Source organism: Coregonus lavaretus, assembly GCF_964263955.1.
Source record: "Coregonus lavaretus genome assembly, chromosome: 14".
NCBI lineage: Eukaryota > Metazoa > Chordata > Actinopteri > Salmoniformes > Salmonidae > Coregonus > Coregonus lavaretus.
The window spans coordinates 35,240,622-35,261,434 of NC_140001.1; the positions used below are offsets into that span (position 1 = coordinate 35,240,622).

The window sequence follows — 20,813 nt, forward strand, 5'->3', positions numbered from 1 at the left end:
GGGGATGTGGAAATTAATTTGCCAGGCAATGGTGGGCGGGGGTGGTGTAGGTGTAAATGGAGGCAGTCACCATCAGTTTTACTTTTGAGGACAAAAAAAATGTGTTAGTCTGATTTGGCCTGTGTTTTAGTGGAATGGTTGTTCCATCTACTAGTTCGCTAGGTCGTTATTATTGTGGTATCCCTATGACGGCATCATCTTTGGTAAAGAAAATAAAGAATTACAGTAGCTAGCTAGTGCTCTGGTTTTGATCATGACTAAAACGGGCTAATTGACATTACATACAAGTGTCAGTAAACTCCCTAATCAGAAGATGCCAATCTTTATGTTTTTGTGAACGACGACATAGTGTCTAACTACTGTAGCTAAAAACATTAACGTTAGCTATTATTATTATTCGAATAGTATTCTGTGGCAAAAAATCTAATTTTAAGGTCCCACATCACTACAAGATTTTTAGCTAAAAAAAACAATTATAACAACCCTAAATTGACATGATTTGTAATTCAATTTGTGATCATCATCAGATAGCTAGCTACCTGAAAGGCAAGTTAGTCCTTGTCTTCATCAAATCAGCGCGCGAGGATAGGTGGGCGTGGCTCATAACAAGGGTTCCGGATGATGATTCCTGGTCGACTCTAACCCTGGACAGGTGTACAGTACAACCGAAGATTTTTATAACTAACCCAAGATAAACCACAGCTTGTCGTTTCCAATGGGAACAAATTAATCATAGCGGGCAAATTAATCATAGTGGGCAGAATAGGCAAGGTGGTGGGCAGAGCCAAGCACGAGCTAGCGAGAACCTATTGGCGCGTTCTAGCACACGCCTACATTGTGAAATAACTCATGTCGCTCTTGCTCTCCTAAACGCAATTTTAATAAATTTAGGCAAATAGTAAAATCTACAAAACGTAATCCACTCTGTTCGTAACATATTTTAGTTTTGGTAACAGAAAACTGTATTGAGATTTTAAAAAAAAATAATAAAGATGAGAAAAAATAAAGATGAGAAAATTAGCAGAATGTCGCACAAAATCCATCTCGCTCCATCTTGGTTTCCACTAGTTACCAGAGCCACAAAGGGTTGTTCGTAAATTCACTCTGGAGTGCCATAGTGCGCTCTGGGCGTTCGTAAATTCAGTGCTTTGTCAGATTGTCCGTTCGTACATTCAGAGCGTTTCGCTCTCGGAGCGCACACTGGACGCTCTGGCCGAGGAGTAGGGTTGATCCGAGCGTTCTGCCCTCACAACGGCAGTCAAGCACCCAAGCTAACTGGCTAAAGTTGGCTAGCTTGTTAGATACTTCCAGACACATGAGAGAACACCTCACTTTGGTCATTTTACTCGCCCTAGCAGAGCTGGTTAGGCTGTTGTCATGTTATCTAGAGCGTTGGTGACTGTAAGTGTGCTGCTGGCAACAATTTAATTAAGATTTTTTTGCCGACGTTTACTGACACTGGTCATATTCGACAGGTGTTGTGCATTTGTATATTCATTAGTTATTCTGCGCTCTGGGACACTCAGATGAGAGTGCCCTGAAATCAGAGTAGATAGCCAGAGTGAATTTACAAACGCACCCAAAGTCTGTATCGCTATATCATAAAACTTAATGAAAACAAAAATGAGCTGTTTGGTCTTCGGGTCAGCCATAAGATTAACAGTGTGGTTAAGGTAAGGTTTAAAATCACATTTTAAGAAGATAAAGTGTAGAAATAGGCGGGGGTTATGACCTGTGGCTGTGGTAAGTAGTTTTGACCCTCCTCTCATCATATTTGGTGGCAAGTGGAAATGCCAACCCGATGCTTCAGATTTATACATCTGGCTCATCGTTATCTGTGGTACAACCACATCAATAACAACAAAAAGTGTACAGCCAATGTTGTTCAACTTCTTTCATTAAAAGCAATCTAAATGGCAAATATTCAAGTTGTTTGTTCCCTATGCCCCTTTTACCCATCAATGTGTGATTGGGTTTGTATCTCACTTCAATACCTAATACAATATCAAACTTCCATAGGCACTTGGAATACTTGTTTGAATATTTTCCAATCTTCACTAAATCACACAGGACACAGAAAATGCTTTATTATGCACATCAGCATTTTAATTGGACAAAGCAAGAACACATTATAGTAGCAGAAACATTATCAAACCCCCAGAGGATAGCATTTAAAAAAAATAAAGGTCTGTAGACACTGCCTAATCTTATTGATATTGTGTCCGTTCGAAGCAAACAACCCTATAAGGCAACACAATGGGTCTGGTCCATCTCTCTGGTACTAAAACATGTCCAAGGGGCAACAGTTCACATGTCTGATTCATTCAGTTTTTCCCATAAAAAATACTGATCTTACTTCATAGAAAATGGCAGAAAACTCAATTTATGCACATAATTAGTATTCAAAGTCAAAATTGAGTTAATTTATGCACTGCATAGCAATGCTCTTTTCCCTTCCTGGAAGTAGATGTATCACTGTGCCAGTTACCATGGATATGCACTTGATAGTGTTGCTACTAACAATGTTTAATTTCTTCAGTTATCAAAAAAAAAAGAAAGCAAGCAAACTCCCATCGTGAACATTTGCATTCTCCTTTATACAGTTCGAAATGAATGTATGGTTATTTACACATTATTTCTTTTGGAGATGGAAAAAAATTGCTTAAAGGGGGAAAATGGAATGCAAAAATAAATCCTCTTGGAAACAAAACAAACAAGAGAATACTGTGCAATATGTCTGCCCTTACAGAAAAAAAGCAGTGGCATCTATCCCTGCAATTGGTTTAATTGAAAGCAAAATTAGAGAAAAAAAACAGATCAATTTTATTACTTCATGACTTTTTACATGATTCATGCATCAAACTCAAAATGGATGATTCATCTTTTTAAAAAATCACAACGACGTTATGTTGACTGTTCAAGAGTCCTTATGAAAATGGTAGCAGTTCGAGACACTAAACAAACCAAAAAAGGCGCAAATCCAAGTGTCTCCTTAACAATTATATTAATTTACAGTTCACTTAAAATGGTACAGTCCTGCCCATGTAGTCTGTCTAACACAAGGGCAGCATAATACCTGTGTAGTTATAAAGTCCTCCATGGCTCCCCTTAACTTCCAATGAAATCAGTTTCATTGGCTTTAGTAGAGGTCAACTTCCACTTCAAATTCCATGTACCAACAAGTCTTAGTCTGCCACAAGTGGAGGGGATATAATACAGATCCCTGTGATGCTCCCGTAGCCAGTAAAGAGTTGACTATCCCCCCCATCAGTGTGTGGGGTATCCAGTGGCTCCCATACCGGCCTGGTTTGCTAGCATACTCCCATTCAATCCCTGTGTAGCTTCCATAACCCCACCGTTACTGAGGGCACTCACGCCTGTCCACCCAGCACTGGCCGGTAAGTGACTGCAAACAGGGGAAAGAGAGACAAAAACGCCAGCAGGTTAGAAAAGAGGAAGCGACAGGGGCAAGACAGACGAAGCCTCTCAAATGGCACCCTATTCCCTTTACAGTGCACTACTTTTGTCCAGGGCCCTGGTAAAAAGTAGTGGACTTATATATAATGGGAATATGGTGCCATTTGGGACGCTGCCAGAGAGCGCACACACCAAACTGAGCAAGAGTCAGCTGAGGAGAGGATGAGAGAACACAAGGGTCAGGGTGTGTCAGAGGATAAGCCAAAATCTAAGACAGCAGAGAATATGGTAGGAATTGAAAATGGTAACAGGGCGAAGAGATGGTCTTTGTGGGAGTGGGTATGCGGACAGAGCATAGGCTCAGTGTATAACATTTGTCACGATCCACTGCGGTGTAGATTTACATAAAATAATGTGTATTTTGACTCCTCACATCCCACCCAAAGCTGCTGAAATTGGTCAATGTTGCAGAGCAGCTGAAGCAGGACCAGCTGCATTTAAATTTGGCTGTGGAGTTGAATTTCACACTTTTTCCTGAATCCTGTACCACTACAAAAGGGGGATTTTTTTTGTTGTTGATCGTTTTCATACCTAAACCCCATTCATTACTTTTGTTAGTCCTAATCAAATCTTTAGCAACATCCATTATGCAACAAATACCTGGATGGAAACGTTAACGTTTGAACAGTCAGCACATCATCGGGTATTGGTGACAGTCACAGATAAGCTCAATATAGTAAGAAGTAGGAGAACATGTAGCTCAGGCTGAGATTTATTTTAAGATTAAACTTCAACTATCTTTCTAGGTAGACTACTATATCCTCATAATATTTTCATAAATTTAAATGCCATTTAGCAGACGCTTTTATCCAAAGCGACTTACAGTCAAACAAATTGGACGTTTACATAAAAATGGAATGTAAGTACAGTGCCTTCGTAAAGTATTCACATCCCTTGACTTACTCCACATTTGTAGTTACAGCCTGATTTCAAAATGGATTCAATTGATTATTTTTTTACCCATCTACACACAAATGTAGAGCAAAGGAAATACAGAAATATTGCATTTACATAAATATTCACTCCCTTTGCAATGACACTGCAAATTGAGCTCAGGCGCATCCAATTTCCTTTGATTATCCTTGAGATGTCGCTTCAACTTGATTGGAGTCCACCTGTGGCCAATTCAATTGTTTGGACATGATTTAGAAAGAAACACAGCTATCTATATACAGGTCCCACAGTTGACAGTGCATGGCAGAGCAGAAACTATACCATGAAGGAACTGTCCCTAGATATAATTGTGATGAGGCATATATATGGGGAAGGGTATAAAACCATTTCTAGTGTTGAAAGTTTCCAAGAGCAGTGTTCTCAATCATTGGGAAATGGAAAAAATATGGAACTACACAGACTCTGCCTAGAGCTGGCCGTCCGACCAAACGGGCAAGAAGGACCTTGGTCCGGGAGATGACCAAGAACCATTCTGACAGAACTACAGAGCTCCTTGGCTGAGATGGGAAAACCTGACAAGACAACGGTCTCTACAGCACTTCACCAATCTGGGCTTTATGGGAATAGCCCGACAGAAGCCAGTCCTGAGAAAAAGGCACGACAGCACACCTGGAGTTTGCAAAAAGGCATGTGAAAAGAGATAAGGCAAAATATTCTGTGGTCTGATGAGACAAAAATTGAACTCTTTGGCCTGAATGCAAAGCGCTACGTCTGAAGAAAACCAGGCACAGCTCATTACCTGTCTTACACCATCCCTACAGTGAAGCATGGTGGTGGCAGCATCATGCTATGGAGACGCTTTTCAGCGGCAGGAACTGGGAGCAATGTTCCCTCAAACATTTAGGCACTGAGCAAATTTCAGGTCTGCGGAGCGCAAACTTGAATGTTGTGAAAATTCTGGCTCACGTTTACTGTGAACACTGAGGCTGAACCCGCTTTAAGTTAATTTTAATAGTGGTCAAGTAGGCTACTGTGGCTATTTGATCATAATGTAGGCCTACCATAAACAATGAAGAAAATGCATCCCATAACATTTTGACATGGAAATAGCGTTTCTATCGTTCAGCCTACAGTAGCAGCCAATGTGTGGTGTTCAATGTAGGCCTACATTCCATGACATTTTTGAAAAAACCTTGCAGGGCTTGACATTAACCTGTTTATCCACTTGTCCTTCAGACAAGGTGACTGAAAATGTGTTTGATGCAAGAAACCACTTTACAAAATAAAATGCATCATTATCACCATACCATTATTACACAGAATCAGACAAATTATGCTCTCCTCTGCCTATTGGCAACTTAGTTTATTCAAGCCAGTCTCAAAATACAACACTGCCCATTTAAGACAAAAAGCCCTTTACCTGACTCGCTTTTCAAAGATGGCTAGAAATGCACACGTTTTGTGCTCTTGTAGGAAGCAATCACTCCCCCGTTGCGGACTAAAAATGATCTATAACTTGGCTAATAACTCACTAACTAGCAAAGGATATGAACAAACATGACTACATGTAGCTCTCGCTTTGATTTCAAAACAAGAGCATTTACTCACGACCGCTCATGCTGTAAACAGTACAGTTCAAAGTGAATGGCACAGATCCATATATGGCAATGGTCTATCTGCATTTAGGCCTACTGCAGCTCTGATTGGTTATGGCGCAGCAGTCTATGTAGAGTACAGGCCTGAGTTGTACCTGTCAATGCAATAGAATCATACTCCGATGCATTCTGCCTACAACAAAATATCTTGCATAGTTCGTTTTGTTTCGGTATGTTGCAATGAAAGTGGCTTACAGTGTTGATTCGATCACAATTCCCACAGTAAAGGGAAACGCTGATACTGTTAACGGGGACAACTCTTGAAAGTTGAGTGAAGTTTAATCTCGTGCTTCTCTGCGCGGTCTGATATTTATTCTGTGCGGCAGTCCCGGGGGAGCTGCGTGCGCAGCTTAGAGGGAACATTGACTTAGAGACTGGTAAGGATAGAGGGAACAATTAATGGAGCCATATACAGGCAACTCATCGATGAGAACCCGCTTCAGAGTGCAAACAACCTTTAACTGGGGTGAAGATTTACGTTCCAACAGGACAATGACCCTATGCATACAGCCAAAGTACCGCTGGAATGGCTTTAGAACAAGAACGTGAACGTTATTGAGTGGCCCAGCCAAAGCCCAGACTTGAATCCCATTGAAAATCTTAAGACTTGAAGATTGCTGTTCACCGCCACTCCCCATCTAACTTAAGCGCTTGAGAAAATCTGCAAGGAAGAATGGGCAAAAATCCCAAAATCCAGATGTGCAAAGGTGATAGACATACCCAAGACGACTCAGCTGTAATCGATGCCAAAGCTGCTTCTACAAAGTATTGACTCAGAGGTGTGAACACTTATGTAAATTAGAATTTTGTATTTCATTTTCAATGAATTAGCCAACATTTTTTACAAACATCATTATGGGGTATGGTGTGTAGATGGGTGAAATATATACACTATCTTTCAAAAGTTTGGGGTCACTTAGAAATGTCCTTGTTTTCGAAAGAAAATAAAAAAAATTGTCCATTAAAATATCAAATTGATCAGAAATACAGTGTAGATATTGTTAATGTTGTAAATGGCTATTGTAGCTGGAAACGGCTGATTTTTTATGGAATATCTACATAGGCGTACAGAGGCCCATTATCAGCAACCATCAGTCCTGTGTTCCAATGGCACGCTGTGTTTGCTAATCATTTTAAAATGCTAATTGATCATTAGAAAACCCTTTTGCAATTATGTTAGCACAGCTGAAAACTGTTGTGCTGATTAAAGAAGCAATAAAACTGGCCTTCTTGAGACTAGTTGAGTATCTGGAGCATCAGCAATTGTGGGTTCGATTACAGGCTCAAAATGGCCAGAAACAAATAACTTTCTTCTGGAACTCTATTCTTGTTCTGAGAAATGAAGGCTATTCCATGCATGAAATTGCCAAGAAACTGAAGATCTCGTACAACGCTGTGTACTACTCCCTTCACAGAACAGCGCAAACTGGCTCTAACCAGAATAGAAAGAGTGGGAGGCCCCGGTGCACAACTGAGCAAGAGGACAAATACATTAGTGTCTAGTTTGAGAAACAAGCGCCTCACAGGTCCTCACCTGGCAGCTTCATTAAATAGTGAACAGTGAAGAGGCGACTCCGGGATGCTGACCTTCTAGGCAGAGTTGCAAAGAAAAAGCCATATCTCAGACTGGCCAATAAAAATAAAAGATTAAGATGGGCAGTCTGAGATATGGCTTTTTCTTTGCAACTCTGCCTAGAAGGTCAGCATCCCGGAGTCGCCTCTTCACTGTTGACGTTGAGACTTGTGTTTTGCGGGTACTATTTAATGAAGCTGCCAGTTGAACCCACAATTGCTGATGCTCCAGATACTCAACTAGTTTCAAGGACAGTTTTATTGATTCTTTAAAATCAGCACAACAGTTTTCAGCTGTGCTAACATAATTGCAAAAAATGGTTTTCTAATGATCAATTAGCCTTTTAAAATGATTAGCAAACACAACGTGCCATTGGAATGCAGGACTGATGGTTGCTGATAATGAATCTGTACGCCCATGTAGATACTCCCTTAAAAATCAGCCGTTTCCAGCTACAATAGCCATTTACACCATTAACAATGTCTACACTGTATTTCTGATCAATTTGATGTTATTTTAAAATGGACAAAAAAAAAATGCTTTTCTTTCAAAAACAAGGACCACAAACTTTTGAACGGTAATATATATATATATATATATATATATTTTTTATTTTTTTATTTATTCCATTTTGAATTCAGGCTGTAACACAATGTGTAATAAGTCAAGGGGTATGAATACTTTCTGAAGGCAATGTATAACTCTGCAATTTCTATACACTGACTTCTATTTCCAAAACTGAAACTTTCAACAAATGATTACAAGTTACTGCATTCTTTGGTTCGTTAGATTAGAGCAAAAAACAAGAACAAAAAAATAATATTACGTAACTGCTGTGGTATACTCTGTTTCTGCTGCTATACGAGCAGTTAAAACAGGATTGTGTTATGCAGCACTCAAACCCCATTATCAATTTGAGACAAGAAAATGACTAGTAATATTTCAAAATGTGGCTATAATCTAAACAAATTCATACAACACCCCATTTCAAGTAGCAATGTCCTTAAACTCTTCAGGAGAAAAATTATATTCAAAAAAATAATGAAGTAACAAAAGATGACATGGCACTCAAAAAAAAATGAATAAAGTGGATGTGACACGTGCACAATAAAATGATTTATCCCTCTGCACTGGGAGAAGCTTCAGAGGGCAGGGCAGCAGGTCCCCTTCAGTGTGTTTCAACAATCCCAATTTCCTCACTGTCCTCATTGAGTTGACACTCACATCGGGGACAAGTCCAATTAGACCCAGAACGGTGGCCATTTTGAAAGGCCAAAAAGGGCATTAATTAGTGCTCTTTTTATTAAAAAAAAAAAAAAGAATGAAAATGCTGTTATCTTGACCAATAAATCAACTTAAATCTTTGAAAATATATTTTAAGTGTTTTGTCTTTGTCCTCGTGAGCTGGATATGGTGGAGAGGGGAGGTTGAAGGACATTATGGCTCCTTCCTTCTCCTGGCTAGAGCTGCAGGAAACTGAGCTGGAGCCTAGCTGCCCTTGGGGAAGCCCAACCGAGGAAACTCAAAACACGCAGCTACAGCCCTGGTTGCTGGAGGAGAAGGGAGGGGAGCCCTGCAGATGTCCTTATGTACTTACTTAAAACCCTGCTGGTTCCAGGCCTGGGCCTGGCCGTAAACCCCATAGGTGGGTACCTGCCACCCGTTGGGGACGTACTGGCCAATCTGCTGGGCATTGCCGTACCACTGGGCATACTGGCCGTAGGGCTGGGCTGCAAAGCCCACCTTATTCTGTCGTAGGGGAGAGAGGACAACCGTGTAAGAGAGTGTGTGTTTAAGCGGTGTCGATGAGGGGAAGCCTCTGGCTGTGGTTTCATACCTGGGGAACTTGTTGCACCTGCTGCATAGGACTCATCATGTCTGGGGTCTCTTTACCCCAGTAACACTTCACCATATGGCCCTCTATCGAAGTCCCATTCACAGACACAATGGCATGGGCTGCTCCCTCGTGAGAGTTAAACCTGGACAAAGGAGAGGAGTCAAAATACTGAGTGCAAGGTACTGAGAAACATCCGCAGAAAATTATATTTCAAGGATACTAAATGTTTGTCAGAGGTCTGTTTAGTGATTTGATCTCATGACATACCGCACAAAAGAGTATCCTTTGTCTGGGAACACACGGATTTCCATGATTTGTCCAAAGGGGGAGAAGGTCTGTCTCATCAATTGTTCTAGAAAACAGGAGGGAGACATGTCAAAGACCCGTTTCTCTCTCACCAACTCTCTCTCACACTAGAAAGTGACCACTTCAATAACAGACTACTGACCTGTTAGACCGGTGCCGACTCCTCCACAGTACACAGTGCAGTTACTGGGGCTGGACTGGTTCACAACCTCATCAAAGGACAGGTGCTTCGTGTTGGCTATTAGACACAGGGGAATTTAGAATGAATAAATGCATTGCCATTCAACAAAATAAGAGGATCCGAGGAACACAAAATATAGTAACATTTATTAAAGTTATTACATTTTACTCTGCACTTAACCAATCTTAGAGGACAAAATAGATAAACAAATAATGGTAAGATATAACCAACCATTTCTGCTCAATGGCAAACGCCCTGGAAAGCCTATCTTGCCTGGACTCACTTTCATAGGTGGTTTTAGGGGCTGGGGGCTTTCTAGTGGCCCAGTTGGTCCTGATCTGTCTGCCACCTAGCCATTGGCCACCCATCTGCTGAATGGCATTCTCTGCATCCTGTGGGTAGCAACATATATATTAAATCACATGACCCATCTACACACCCAAATACCAAAGGATAATGTTATGACTACATATACAGGAACCCGTTCAGTTTTGAGTTATGACTAAATCCCCTATGTAAGTGATTTCATCCATCCATAACACTTACCCACTTGTTGAAGAAAGAGACAAAGCCATAGCCTTTAGACTTCCCTGTCGCCACATCTTTGACTACACGAGCATCCCTGAGGAGAAACACTATTTACTCAATATGAGGAAGGAATAATGTGACCATAAAAAAACAAACTGCTGTCTGATATGTCCTAAATAGTAATGTGTGATTTCAAGCCATCCAAAGTATTATTATTAACTCACGAGTGACTTATTAATCTTGAGATGGACAGAGCAGATAGACATGAATGTTTGTGAGGTACTTACGATATCCTCCCAAATGGACCAAAGGCCGCTTTTACATCGTCTGTGGTGATTTCGGGGCTGAGGTCTCCGACAAAGACATGGAAATGATCTGTTGGAGGACAGGAGAGACAACTACTGTGACAACTTGCTAGATGCAGCACTTTGAAGAAATCAAGAATTGCCTTGTTGTTGTTTATAGAAGTCTCTGGATAACAGCTAATTGACTAAAATGTAAATTTAAAATGACCACATTCTCAGAGGAACCCTCAATAAGGTTTTCTATGGAACTGACTGAAAAGGTAGCTAGGCACTTACTGCTTGTGTCTTTTTTCTGACTGCTTGGCGTTGTGGCCCAGTTGACTTTAACCTCCTAGAGAGAGAAGGGAAGATAGAAAACAGGCCAGGTGGGGTATGTTTTATGTCATTTAGATACAATAGGCTATTTTACTACCTCAGTTTGTGTGGTGCTTTCTGTGTGAAAGAAATGAGCCAGCCATGACCAAACACAGTGTGAATCTCTGAATGCAGTGATGAGCAGAGAACAGAACACCTGAGCACTCTAAACAACTGGAACATAAACTGAATAAAAGGTCCAAGTAACAAAGGACTTACAAACCAGTGACATTATCAACTTGTATTACTCTTCAAATGGTCCTTCATTACCTGTTGAGGATAACATAATTTGCACTGAATATATTTCTGCTGAGGTTAGGACCTATATTTGTTGTGAAGCTGTGGGTCTGGAAAAGGTACAGAAATTGTTTTAGTTGGCTATTGCCAAGGACAATGTAATGCACAGCTACTGTGGATTACTTTGGATAAGGAAAGGGCCCATTTCCCTTAAATATAGCTTTAGGGGTTATTAGCATAGGGAGTGGTTTTGCAAAAGAAAACAGTGATCGGTCAAGAACATATATTTAATTTGTCACATGCGCCGAATAAAACAGTTGTAGACCTTACCGTGAAATGCTTACTTACAAGCCCTTCACCAACAATGCAGTTCAAGAAATGGAGTTAAGAAAATATTTACTAAATAAACTAAAGTAAAAAAAACAAAAAGTAACAATAAAATAACAATAACGAGGCTACATACAGGGGGTACCGGTACCGAGTCAATGTGCGGGGGTACAGGTTAGTCAAGGTAATTTGTACATATAGGTAAGGGTAAAGTGACTATGCAATCAACCACTAAGTGAGAATGCACTCGATTTCCATACAACAGACCTAGCGTACTCCATATCTGAAGAAATGGGATCAGACATATTATACATGGACATGCCTGGTAGTCAGCATTGGAACCAACTATGGTGGTTAGGCCATTACTTTGAATCAGATCACACATCTATTAGTCTCATTTACTCTGGGGATGTACTTACTGTTGGACGGGAAATCGGAATAAGCCATTCTCACTTTACAACGCAATTCATAACTTTGCCATTTCAACTTCGGTGAGATATTCGTTGCCCGACTCAGATAGTGCTCTCATAATTTAGGCCTACTGGTTGGTCAAACTTCTTCAACAACAACCCACCCATCCCAACTCACCCTGTAGATACGATAGCTTACCTTACCCATAATTTTACGTCCATTCATGGCAGCCAGTGACGCGGCAGCATGCCTGTGTTCATAGAACTCCACAAAGCAGTATGGGTCATTGCCTGCAGTCTGTAAGAGGACAACAAGAGTTAGGCTACAAAGAGTCCAAAGCATTGTGTCAACCATATTAGCCACATGTACTTATCAGACAGTTACCATCACCATAAACATCTGTCGATTAGATCCTGTGTAGCTCAGTTGGTAGAGCATGGCGCTTGCAACGCCAGGGTTGTGGGTTCGATTCCCACGGGGGGCCAGTATGACAAAAAATGTATGCACTCTAACTAACTGTAATTAATTAATTAACGTTTAAATGAATTTGGGATCGTTAACAAAAAATCCCTAACCGAAAAACAAATGCTGTAACATTAGGAGATATGAATCTTTCAAATTATTTGCCACGGATATAAAGCACTCTGCACGTCAGATTATAAATTGGAAAAATGGCAACAACAAAAAGTGCTGTATGGCAATACATACACTGAGAAGGTGGTGAAATGTAAACTTTGTGAGGTGGAATTGAAGTACAGTAATGGTAGTACAGGTGCAATATTTAACCATCTGAAAGGGTGAGAGCCAAACCGTTGCTGGCAGCAGCACAGGCCCCCAACAGACATCTTCACACTAAATAAGTGTGATAAGGGACGGAGTGAAGTCGCTCTGGATAAGAGCGTCTGCTAAATGACGTAAATGTAAATGAGTGAGAAAAATCACAGCACTGACTACAGAAATGATTGCAGTTGATATGCAGCCATTGTCAATAGTTGAGGATGTAGGCTTCAATACCCGATGGCATATCTAGAACCAGACTACAACATGCCATGTCGAAAAACCGTGACGGCCCGGGTGGAGAAATTGTATAATGGTTGCTCTGCAAGAGTACTGACCTCTGACAACATGGAGAGGCACACAGCCATAGAGATAAAGGACTAATCTGTTTCATTATAGCGTCTGACAGCATGGGCAGCGCCATTGAGGCTATAGCCCATAGGAAACCCCACCCAGTTCACTACTTTTCAGTCATTTTTTACATTTAGCTCGACATTAAATTACTTCACCAATCAGTGAGGATAGAACAGCTTGCTATAGAGCGGGTAAGCTATTTTATTTGTGTAGTAAAGTCATTAAAAGCTAATTGTATTTTGCCATAACAGTATGGTTTAATCATAATGAAAGACAAATGCACTGTGCTGCCAGTCACTATGGCCAGATCAGTGTAGGGCGAGAGATGAGACTGACATTTTGCAGGTGGGGAGAGAGCGAGAGGGTGGAGGAAGCTTGGCTTGAAGAGCTGGGCGTCTTGTTATGAGATGCACTATCTGAATTAGGCCCACAGTATTATACCTACGGAGGAGTGGCTTCTATGTAGGAGCTTTGAATGTCTGATGGCTTAACGTTGGACCAGAGCAAACGTTAGCTAGCTAACAAACCTGTGTGTGAAGAGCAACACAAGTTAAAAACACATCATACCTTTTTGTAGTTAATAAATCCAATGTGAAAAGTGATATAGTATCCTTAACTAGCATTGAAAATGTTAATGCATTCTCCAATTAAACATCTGTCCTTAATTTCTGAATCACGCTTGTAATGTCGTCAGTAGGGCAAGTAGGCTACACACACACACAGAGATTTCAAGCTGGCAGGCAGACGCTGGAATAAGTTTGAGTGACGGAGTGAGGGCTTTGCATAGGTGCTTTGTTGTGATTTTTGTGGGACTGGGAGAAGAAAATGCCCTAAACCGTAAAATAACGTTATTAACCGGTTGTAATGCTTAAAAAAATAATAATAACAGTTCTGTTCCGGAACAGTATAGATCACACTATTGTTTGATTGGGTTCGATCCCCGGGACCACCCATACACAAAAATGTATGCATGCATGACTGTAAGTCGCTTTGGATAAAAGCGTCTGCTAAATGGCATATTACTATTACTATTCTGTCCCTCAAATGATGTTATTTTCCATAGAGCCCCACAGTGGAGGTGTCATAATACCCATAAAACCTAGTGGTCAAAAAGGGAAATAGTTCCAATCATTTTTCCACCACTCATTTTTCCCCATAGAGGATTTGAGAAACACTTAAAATAAGTGCTGTGTTTCGTGTAGGCTTACCCTGGCGTGACGTTTTGATAACCGTGTAAATCTCTCGGACAAGGTGACTTATCAATATATTTTGGCTCTATTTACGCTGATTCGAAAATGCTAATTAGCATCAAAGTAGACATCATGCAAGACTACAAATCCCAGCAAGCTCCTGCATGTCATCTCTAGCTGGCACCTTTGCTAACAGGTACATTTAAAGAAATGTAGCAAGTGTATTAATTACTACATTTCAAATCAAACGTTGTCACATGCGCCAAATACAACAGGTGTAGTAGACCTTACAGTGAAATGCTTACTTACAAGCCCTTAACCAACAATGTAGTTAAGAAAAATAAGTGTTAAGTAAAAAATGTATAAGTAAAACAATTTACAAATAATTAAAGAGCAGCAGTAACATAACAGTAGCGAGGCTATATACAGGGGGTACCAGTACAGAGTCAATGTGCGGGGGTACAGGTTAGTCGAGGTAATATGTACATGTAAAGTGACTATGCATAGATAATAACATCAGACAGTTAGTACAGAGATTCTTACCTTTGCCTCGATTCGGAAGTCTCGTCCATATCATCATGGCATTTATAGTTCTTTATGATAGCCACATTAGCAGCTAATTAGCCTTTCATTTGTTGGAGGTAAATACAGGTGACTATATTGATAAAAGTCACCTTGTCCAAGAAAGATTTACACAGTTATCAAATCATCACGCCATGGTAAGCCTGAACAAAACACAGCTCTTTTAAGTTTTTCTAAAATTCCCAATGGGAAAAATTAATGGTGGAAAAACGATTGGAATCATTTCCCTGTTTGACTGCTAGGTTTTATGGGTATTATGACTCATACTGTGGTACTCTATGGCGCTGTCCATGCTAAAACAGCCTTTTGGCCAAGAGGCCTCTATCATTCTCTGTGCACACAGCAGAGAACCTAAAAACAGCATAAAACGTTTAACGCGCGAGTTCCAAATATCTTTAACGGTCCCCCCAGCTTGAGTTTTTTTATGCACGTGATGTCAGAATGCACTCTGTTCCAAAATGTGATTGTTACGCAACAGGACAGTTAACCCACGCTGCCCTCAAACCAAGACACGCTGCCTGCTAATTATCTATAGGCTGTTTCAACTTGTCAATTTCTAATTATTTAGTTTTATTTAACAACCGTTTGAATTGAGGTGTGTTCCACCTCAACAATTCACATAGAAGTAGCCCATTTCACTGTGGTGGACAATTTACGTTGGAGGCATTACGATTAGCAGGACAAACTTCTCTCTTCGATGTGAGCCCAAGCACTTCCCCTGGTCAAGTATGCAGACATTTGCGCATCTCCAGTCAGAACAGAACCTGCACAAACTCCCCCCCCCCCGGCGCATTTTCCGGTTGGTGCCCACATTGCCTTCATTGTCGTTTTCCTTACTAATAACACGAGGGAGGAGGATGTCTTCCCTGTAACGCACAGCGTTGAGATTGCCTGCAATTACAACAAGCTCAGTCTGATGATGCTGTGATACACCATCCCAGACCATCCACCTCGGTCCTGCTCCAGAGTACAGGCCTCTGTGTAACGCTCATTCCTTCGATGATAAACGCGAAACCGACCATCACCCCTGGAGAGACAAAACCGCGACTCGTCAGTGAAGAGCACTTTTTGCCAGTCCTGTCTGGTCCAGCGACGGTGGTTTGTGGCCATAGGCGATGTTGTTGCCTGTGATGTCTGGTGAGGACCTGCCTTACAACAGGCCTACAAGCCCTCAGTCCAGCCTCTCTCAGCCTATTGCGGACAGTCTGAGCACTGATGGAGGGATTGTGCTTTCCTGGTGTAACTCGGGCAGTTCTTGCCATCCTGTACCGGTCCCTCAGGTGTGATGTTCGGATGTACCGATCCTGTGCAGGTGTTGTTACACGTGGTCTGCCACTGCGAGGACGATCAGCTCTCCATCCTGTCTCCCTGTAGCACCATCTTAGGCGTCTCACAGTACGGACATTGCAATTTATTGCCCTGGCCACATCTGCAGTCCTCATGCCTCCTTGCAGCATGCCTAAGGCACGTTCACACAGATGAGCAGGGACCCTGAGCATCTTTCTTTTGGTGTTTTTCAGAGTCAGTAGAAAGGCCTCTTTAGTTTCTATAACTGTGACCTTAATTGCCTAACGTCTGTAAGCTGTTAGTGTCTTAACGACCGTTCAACAGGTGCATGTTCATTAATTGTTTATGGTTCATTGAACAAGCATGGGAAACAGTGTTTAAACCCTTCACAATGAAGATCTGTGAAGTTATTTGGATTTGTACAAATTATCTTTGAAAGACAGGGTCCTGAAAAAGGGACGTTTTTTTTTTTGCTGAGTTTATGTGCGTTCCTATGAAAGTAAGTGCCTAACTATGCTATCATAATATTTTATGTATATTGTGTTGTCGTTTCTACTGTAGCAAACCATATGTATGGAGCATAACGTATTCTGTGTGTATTCCTTTATAACTGCGTACACACAAGGTACTAATTTCATAACCGTTATGGTGTTATACTCAATTGTGCTCATGTAGCTAGCGACATTCTTCTTTAAGCTCTGTAAAACAATGCTAATTGCATCAGATAAGTATTAGTTTGTGTTGTATCCTTTGAAGCTGCCCTGGCCTTATGACCATGGCCTGGGTTGTCATTTGGCCTGTTCAGCATAGCTCTGTTCTGTCCTGCCCCCTTGGAGCTTTTCAGTTAGAGTTTTACAGTTATATCATTCATAATTGTGATTGTCAATGCAACTTATTTTTATAGCAGTGTTATGCTACTTACTTGTAATATTGTTTTATTGCTATATCCTGATATTGTATTCTAATTGCTAATAACTCCTCTTTATTCTGTACTTTTAGAAACCACACACACAGTATTGAACATAACTTGCAAACATAACTGGAAATCTGTCTTGCCGAAGATTGAGGACATATTTTGTATGCTAGCAACATACTGTTTGGAGAGTGAGTAGGGAGGATGAGGGAGTAGAGGATGAGGAGGGAGTGGGGGGAGGTGGGCGGGATATTTTCAATATAATTGCATAATGGAACTGTATTTGATTTATATGTGAACTGTATGTCTAATTACAAAAAACCTTGTTCAGTAATCATCTCACTTGTTAGCTGGTGGTGAACTATGTGGCCATTGAGGATAGCAGTGTCAATCAGACTGAAAATATATTTTACCACTTGGTGGTTTTCAAAGCACATGCCACAAAGCTGTTTATCATGTCCGCCTTATTCACTGCCCCCATTTTGCGATTATAGTCAAGCACACCGTCTGGTTTGATCTTTCTCTCTCCCGTCAGGTGGTCCACCTTCCCTGTGGCTCCCTAATCTCCTATAGCTCTAAGGCATAGCGATTGGTGTCCTCCACTATGTCCCTGTCAGAAACAGCTTAAAACACTTTGCCTCAGAGGGAGATGGCAAGGGGCATTGCACTCCAGACTGGGACTTAATGCCAACAGCAGGGACAGGAGGGGTGAAATGGCTGGCGGCCTTCCAGCTACCGCAGACCTCCTGTACTTCACCACTACCAGTATCTTCAGAGGGACCTGGGCCTTTGTTGGTGGTCAGGGTTCTCATTGGCCACAAGGTTGAGGGACAGCTCCTCACTGTCACAATCTGATTCTTCAGAAAAAAAATCAGAATTTACAAAAATCTCCTGAATTTCCACATTTGTGAGTTGTCTCCTTTTGAAAAGCATTGATAATGCTACAGCTTACTGGGTACATACATAAACAACAATACTGAATGGCTCCACGTGAGTGTCGTGAGTGACATGATTGGCTGCCAGTGGGGTGAAACTGATGATTTGTCTCCACAGATTGTTTGTTTACATAACAGGGTTAGGATGATTAACGTGGCAGGTTAGGAGAACTAACACAGCAGGTTAGGTGAATTAACGTAGAAAGTTAAGAGAATTAGGTTAAGGTTAGGGAAAGGGTTAGTTACAGTTGTCAACAACTGCTGCCCCCGACGTGACCACTAGATAGCGCTGTTGTAGGCCTAGGTACTCAATCTAGCAACAATGGCAGAAACGTAAACAAATCATATGTGGCAACAAATCACCACTATCATAATACTGGCACAGGCCATTTGTATTAATTTATTTTTCTGTTTTATTTCACGTTTTCAAGTACTGGTGACAAATCATGCATTCCAATCCTGCATAATGGACATACACTCACTGGTCAGTTTATTAGGTACACCCATTAGTACCGGTCAGACCCCCCTTTGTCTCCAGAACAGTCTGAAATCTTCGGCATATTCTACAATGTGTCGTAAATGTTCCACAGGGATGTTGGTCCATGCTGAAGCGATAGCATCACGCAGTTGCGGCAGATTGTGCGGCGGTACATTCGTACTGCAAACAGCCCGTTCCGTCTCATCCGAGTCTGAGGACTGTGCAGGCCCCTCAAGTAAACTGAACTTGCTGTCATGTTCCAAGCAATGTATTTTCGCTCCTCAATTGTCCAGTGTTTGTGATCGCGTGTCTGGAGCTGCTGCTTCTTGTTTTTAGCTGATAGGAGTGTAACCCGTTGTGGTCGTCTGCTGCAATAGCCCATCAGTGACAAGGATTGACGAGTTGTGCATTCCAAGATGCTTTTCTGCACTGTTATTTGTCTGTTTGTGGCCCACCTGTTAGCTCGCACGATTCTTGCCATTCTCCAGCGACCTCATCAACAAGTTGTTTTCGCCCACAGGACTGCCGCTGACAATGTTTTTTATTTGTCACACCATTCTCAGTAAACCATAGACACTGTCGTGCGTGAAAAGCCCAGGAGGGCGTCAGTTTCTGAGATACTGGATCCGCCTGGCCCCCCTAGCGGTCATGTGGTATAGGACGCAATCGGACCATATTTTGCATTGTTAATTCACATGAAAGTATGCATTTTTCTTACAGTTTGAACAGAAAAACAAATTGTTTAAAAAAAATGCAGTTTAAAATGTTAAGAAAACATTTACATGTCACATCCCTAATATCAAAATCATACAAATCTCAATCTCAAACTTGGGTCCAGGACCCAGGGATACTCACATCAACAATCATTTTACAGCTCTTGCAGGGGCCGATCTGTGTGAAAACCTGTAGGATGAGGGGCTCAGTGACATCCCTGGACAGGTTCCCTACATACCTGGAGTAGAAGGGAAAAGACAAGTACTTGTGACCAGGAAGTTACAACTTCCAGCAAGCTTACTTCACCCTGGTAGAAAAGGCATGCATTTTATTTATTTTTACAGTAGCGGCCACGATTTAGCAACGGCGGTGCACCACTGCTAAATGCATATAGGGGAAACACTTCACTAGTTAGGCCACCTAGCTATCATATTAAACTAATAACCAGTCCATAACATACGGATAAAATGTAATACTGGGAAAATTGACCAACGTCAGGGCACAAGTTAGAGGATGACACCTATGTCTCTGCATACTTGTAATTTGCCACTCCGTTAGCCAACAATGGTGCCTGCTTCTCTGCCAAACCGGTACATTTAGCTAAACAGTACAGTAGTAGCTAGCTAGAATTTCTGAAATGGACAAGTGAACCACGGCTACATTTAAATCACTACCAAGTAGATTTTTATGATCAAGTAATTAACTAGCTAGTTAAAACGATATCTAGCTAACTAATGTATTTGGTGAGACAACGTAACGTTAGCTAGCTCGTTAGTTAAGTTAGTTAAAGAGCTAGCTAGTAGCTAACGTTTCCTAGCTAGTTAGCCTAGTTATGTGTTCTGAGAAGGCTCGAGCCATGGACTGGCCTGATTGATTTGCACCATCAACTTTCTGTCTTAGCTAATGGCTACACGGTGACAGTCTACAAGACATGAGTACATGGGCGTTTATAAATGCTGGAGCATACTTTTTTGTAGCCCAATTTGAAGTAGCTAGCTAACGTTACCGAATTGATATCTGGCTAGCTAGCCCGCGTTAGCTACTTACAGGGTTTTGGGCTGTTCGTCGTCCATCATCATCATGTTTTCGTAGGTACTGCCCCGAATGAGTAATCCGTGTAGCTATGGTATTTTGAGGAATACACACTTTCTAAATATGTGACTTTTGGATAATGTTCATGTAGACTTCAAGAAGTTGTTATAAAAAGGCGCACAACGTAACCCAGTCGCTGACCGCAAACCAGCTGTGATTAGCCTGTATGAACAATGGTTGCACAACCGAAGAGGAAGATGGCGGAAAATCAAGGGGATATCCACCACCGTCGCATGCGCAATGAATGGACCATAATTAAATCATTTGTTTCGCGCTTCAGCAGCAGCAGGCGTCAGTAAACCACTAATAATAATAATATTTCAAAACCTTTAGTTTTAGAATAATGACGACATTTTCAGATACATAAGCATCCATAAACTTGTGATTAACAAAGAAGAACACACGT

The 20,813-nt window shown here is 41.3% G+C and overlaps 1 protein-coding gene across 1 annotated transcript; it reads right to left on the reverse strand.

The window, feature by feature from the left end:
- Positions 1-2,072: 2,072 nt before the first annotated feature.
- Positions 2,073-20,594, reverse strand: LOC311141753 (cytotoxic granule associated RNA binding protein TIA1-like). The gene is made up of 12 exons (XM_084177190.1): positions 20,363-20,594; positions 19,457-19,553; positions 12,284-12,382; positions 11,033-11,087; positions 10,739-10,826; positions 10,470-10,545; positions 10,207-10,315; positions 9,885-9,980; positions 9,704-9,788; positions 9,437-9,578; positions 9,197-9,348; positions 2,073-3,406 (listed from the first exon to the last, which is right to left on the reverse strand). The coding sequence occupies exons 1-12, from the start codon at positions 20,395-20,397 to the stop codon at positions 3,268-3,270; spliced, it is 1,173 nt and encodes a 390-aa protein (XP_084033316.1). The 5' UTR covers positions 20,398-20,594; the 3' UTR covers positions 2,073-3,267.
- Between the last annotated feature and the right edge of the window lie 219 nt (positions 20,595-20,813).

Excerpts from the sequence above, each read along its gene's own strand:
- LOC311141753 (XM_084177190.1), bottom strand. The coding sequence starts at position 20,397 with ATGATGATGATGGACGACGAACAGCCCAAAACCCT. Across the intron at positions 9,981-10,206 it reads CCCTAAAACCACCTATGAAA|CCAACACGAAGCACCTGTCC; the intron begins GTGAGTCCAGGC and ends TGTGTCTAATAG. Across the intron at positions 3,407-9,196 it reads TGGAACCAGCAGGGTTTTAA|TCACTTACCGGCCAGTGCTG; the intron begins GTAAGTACATAA and ends CCCTGTTTGCAG.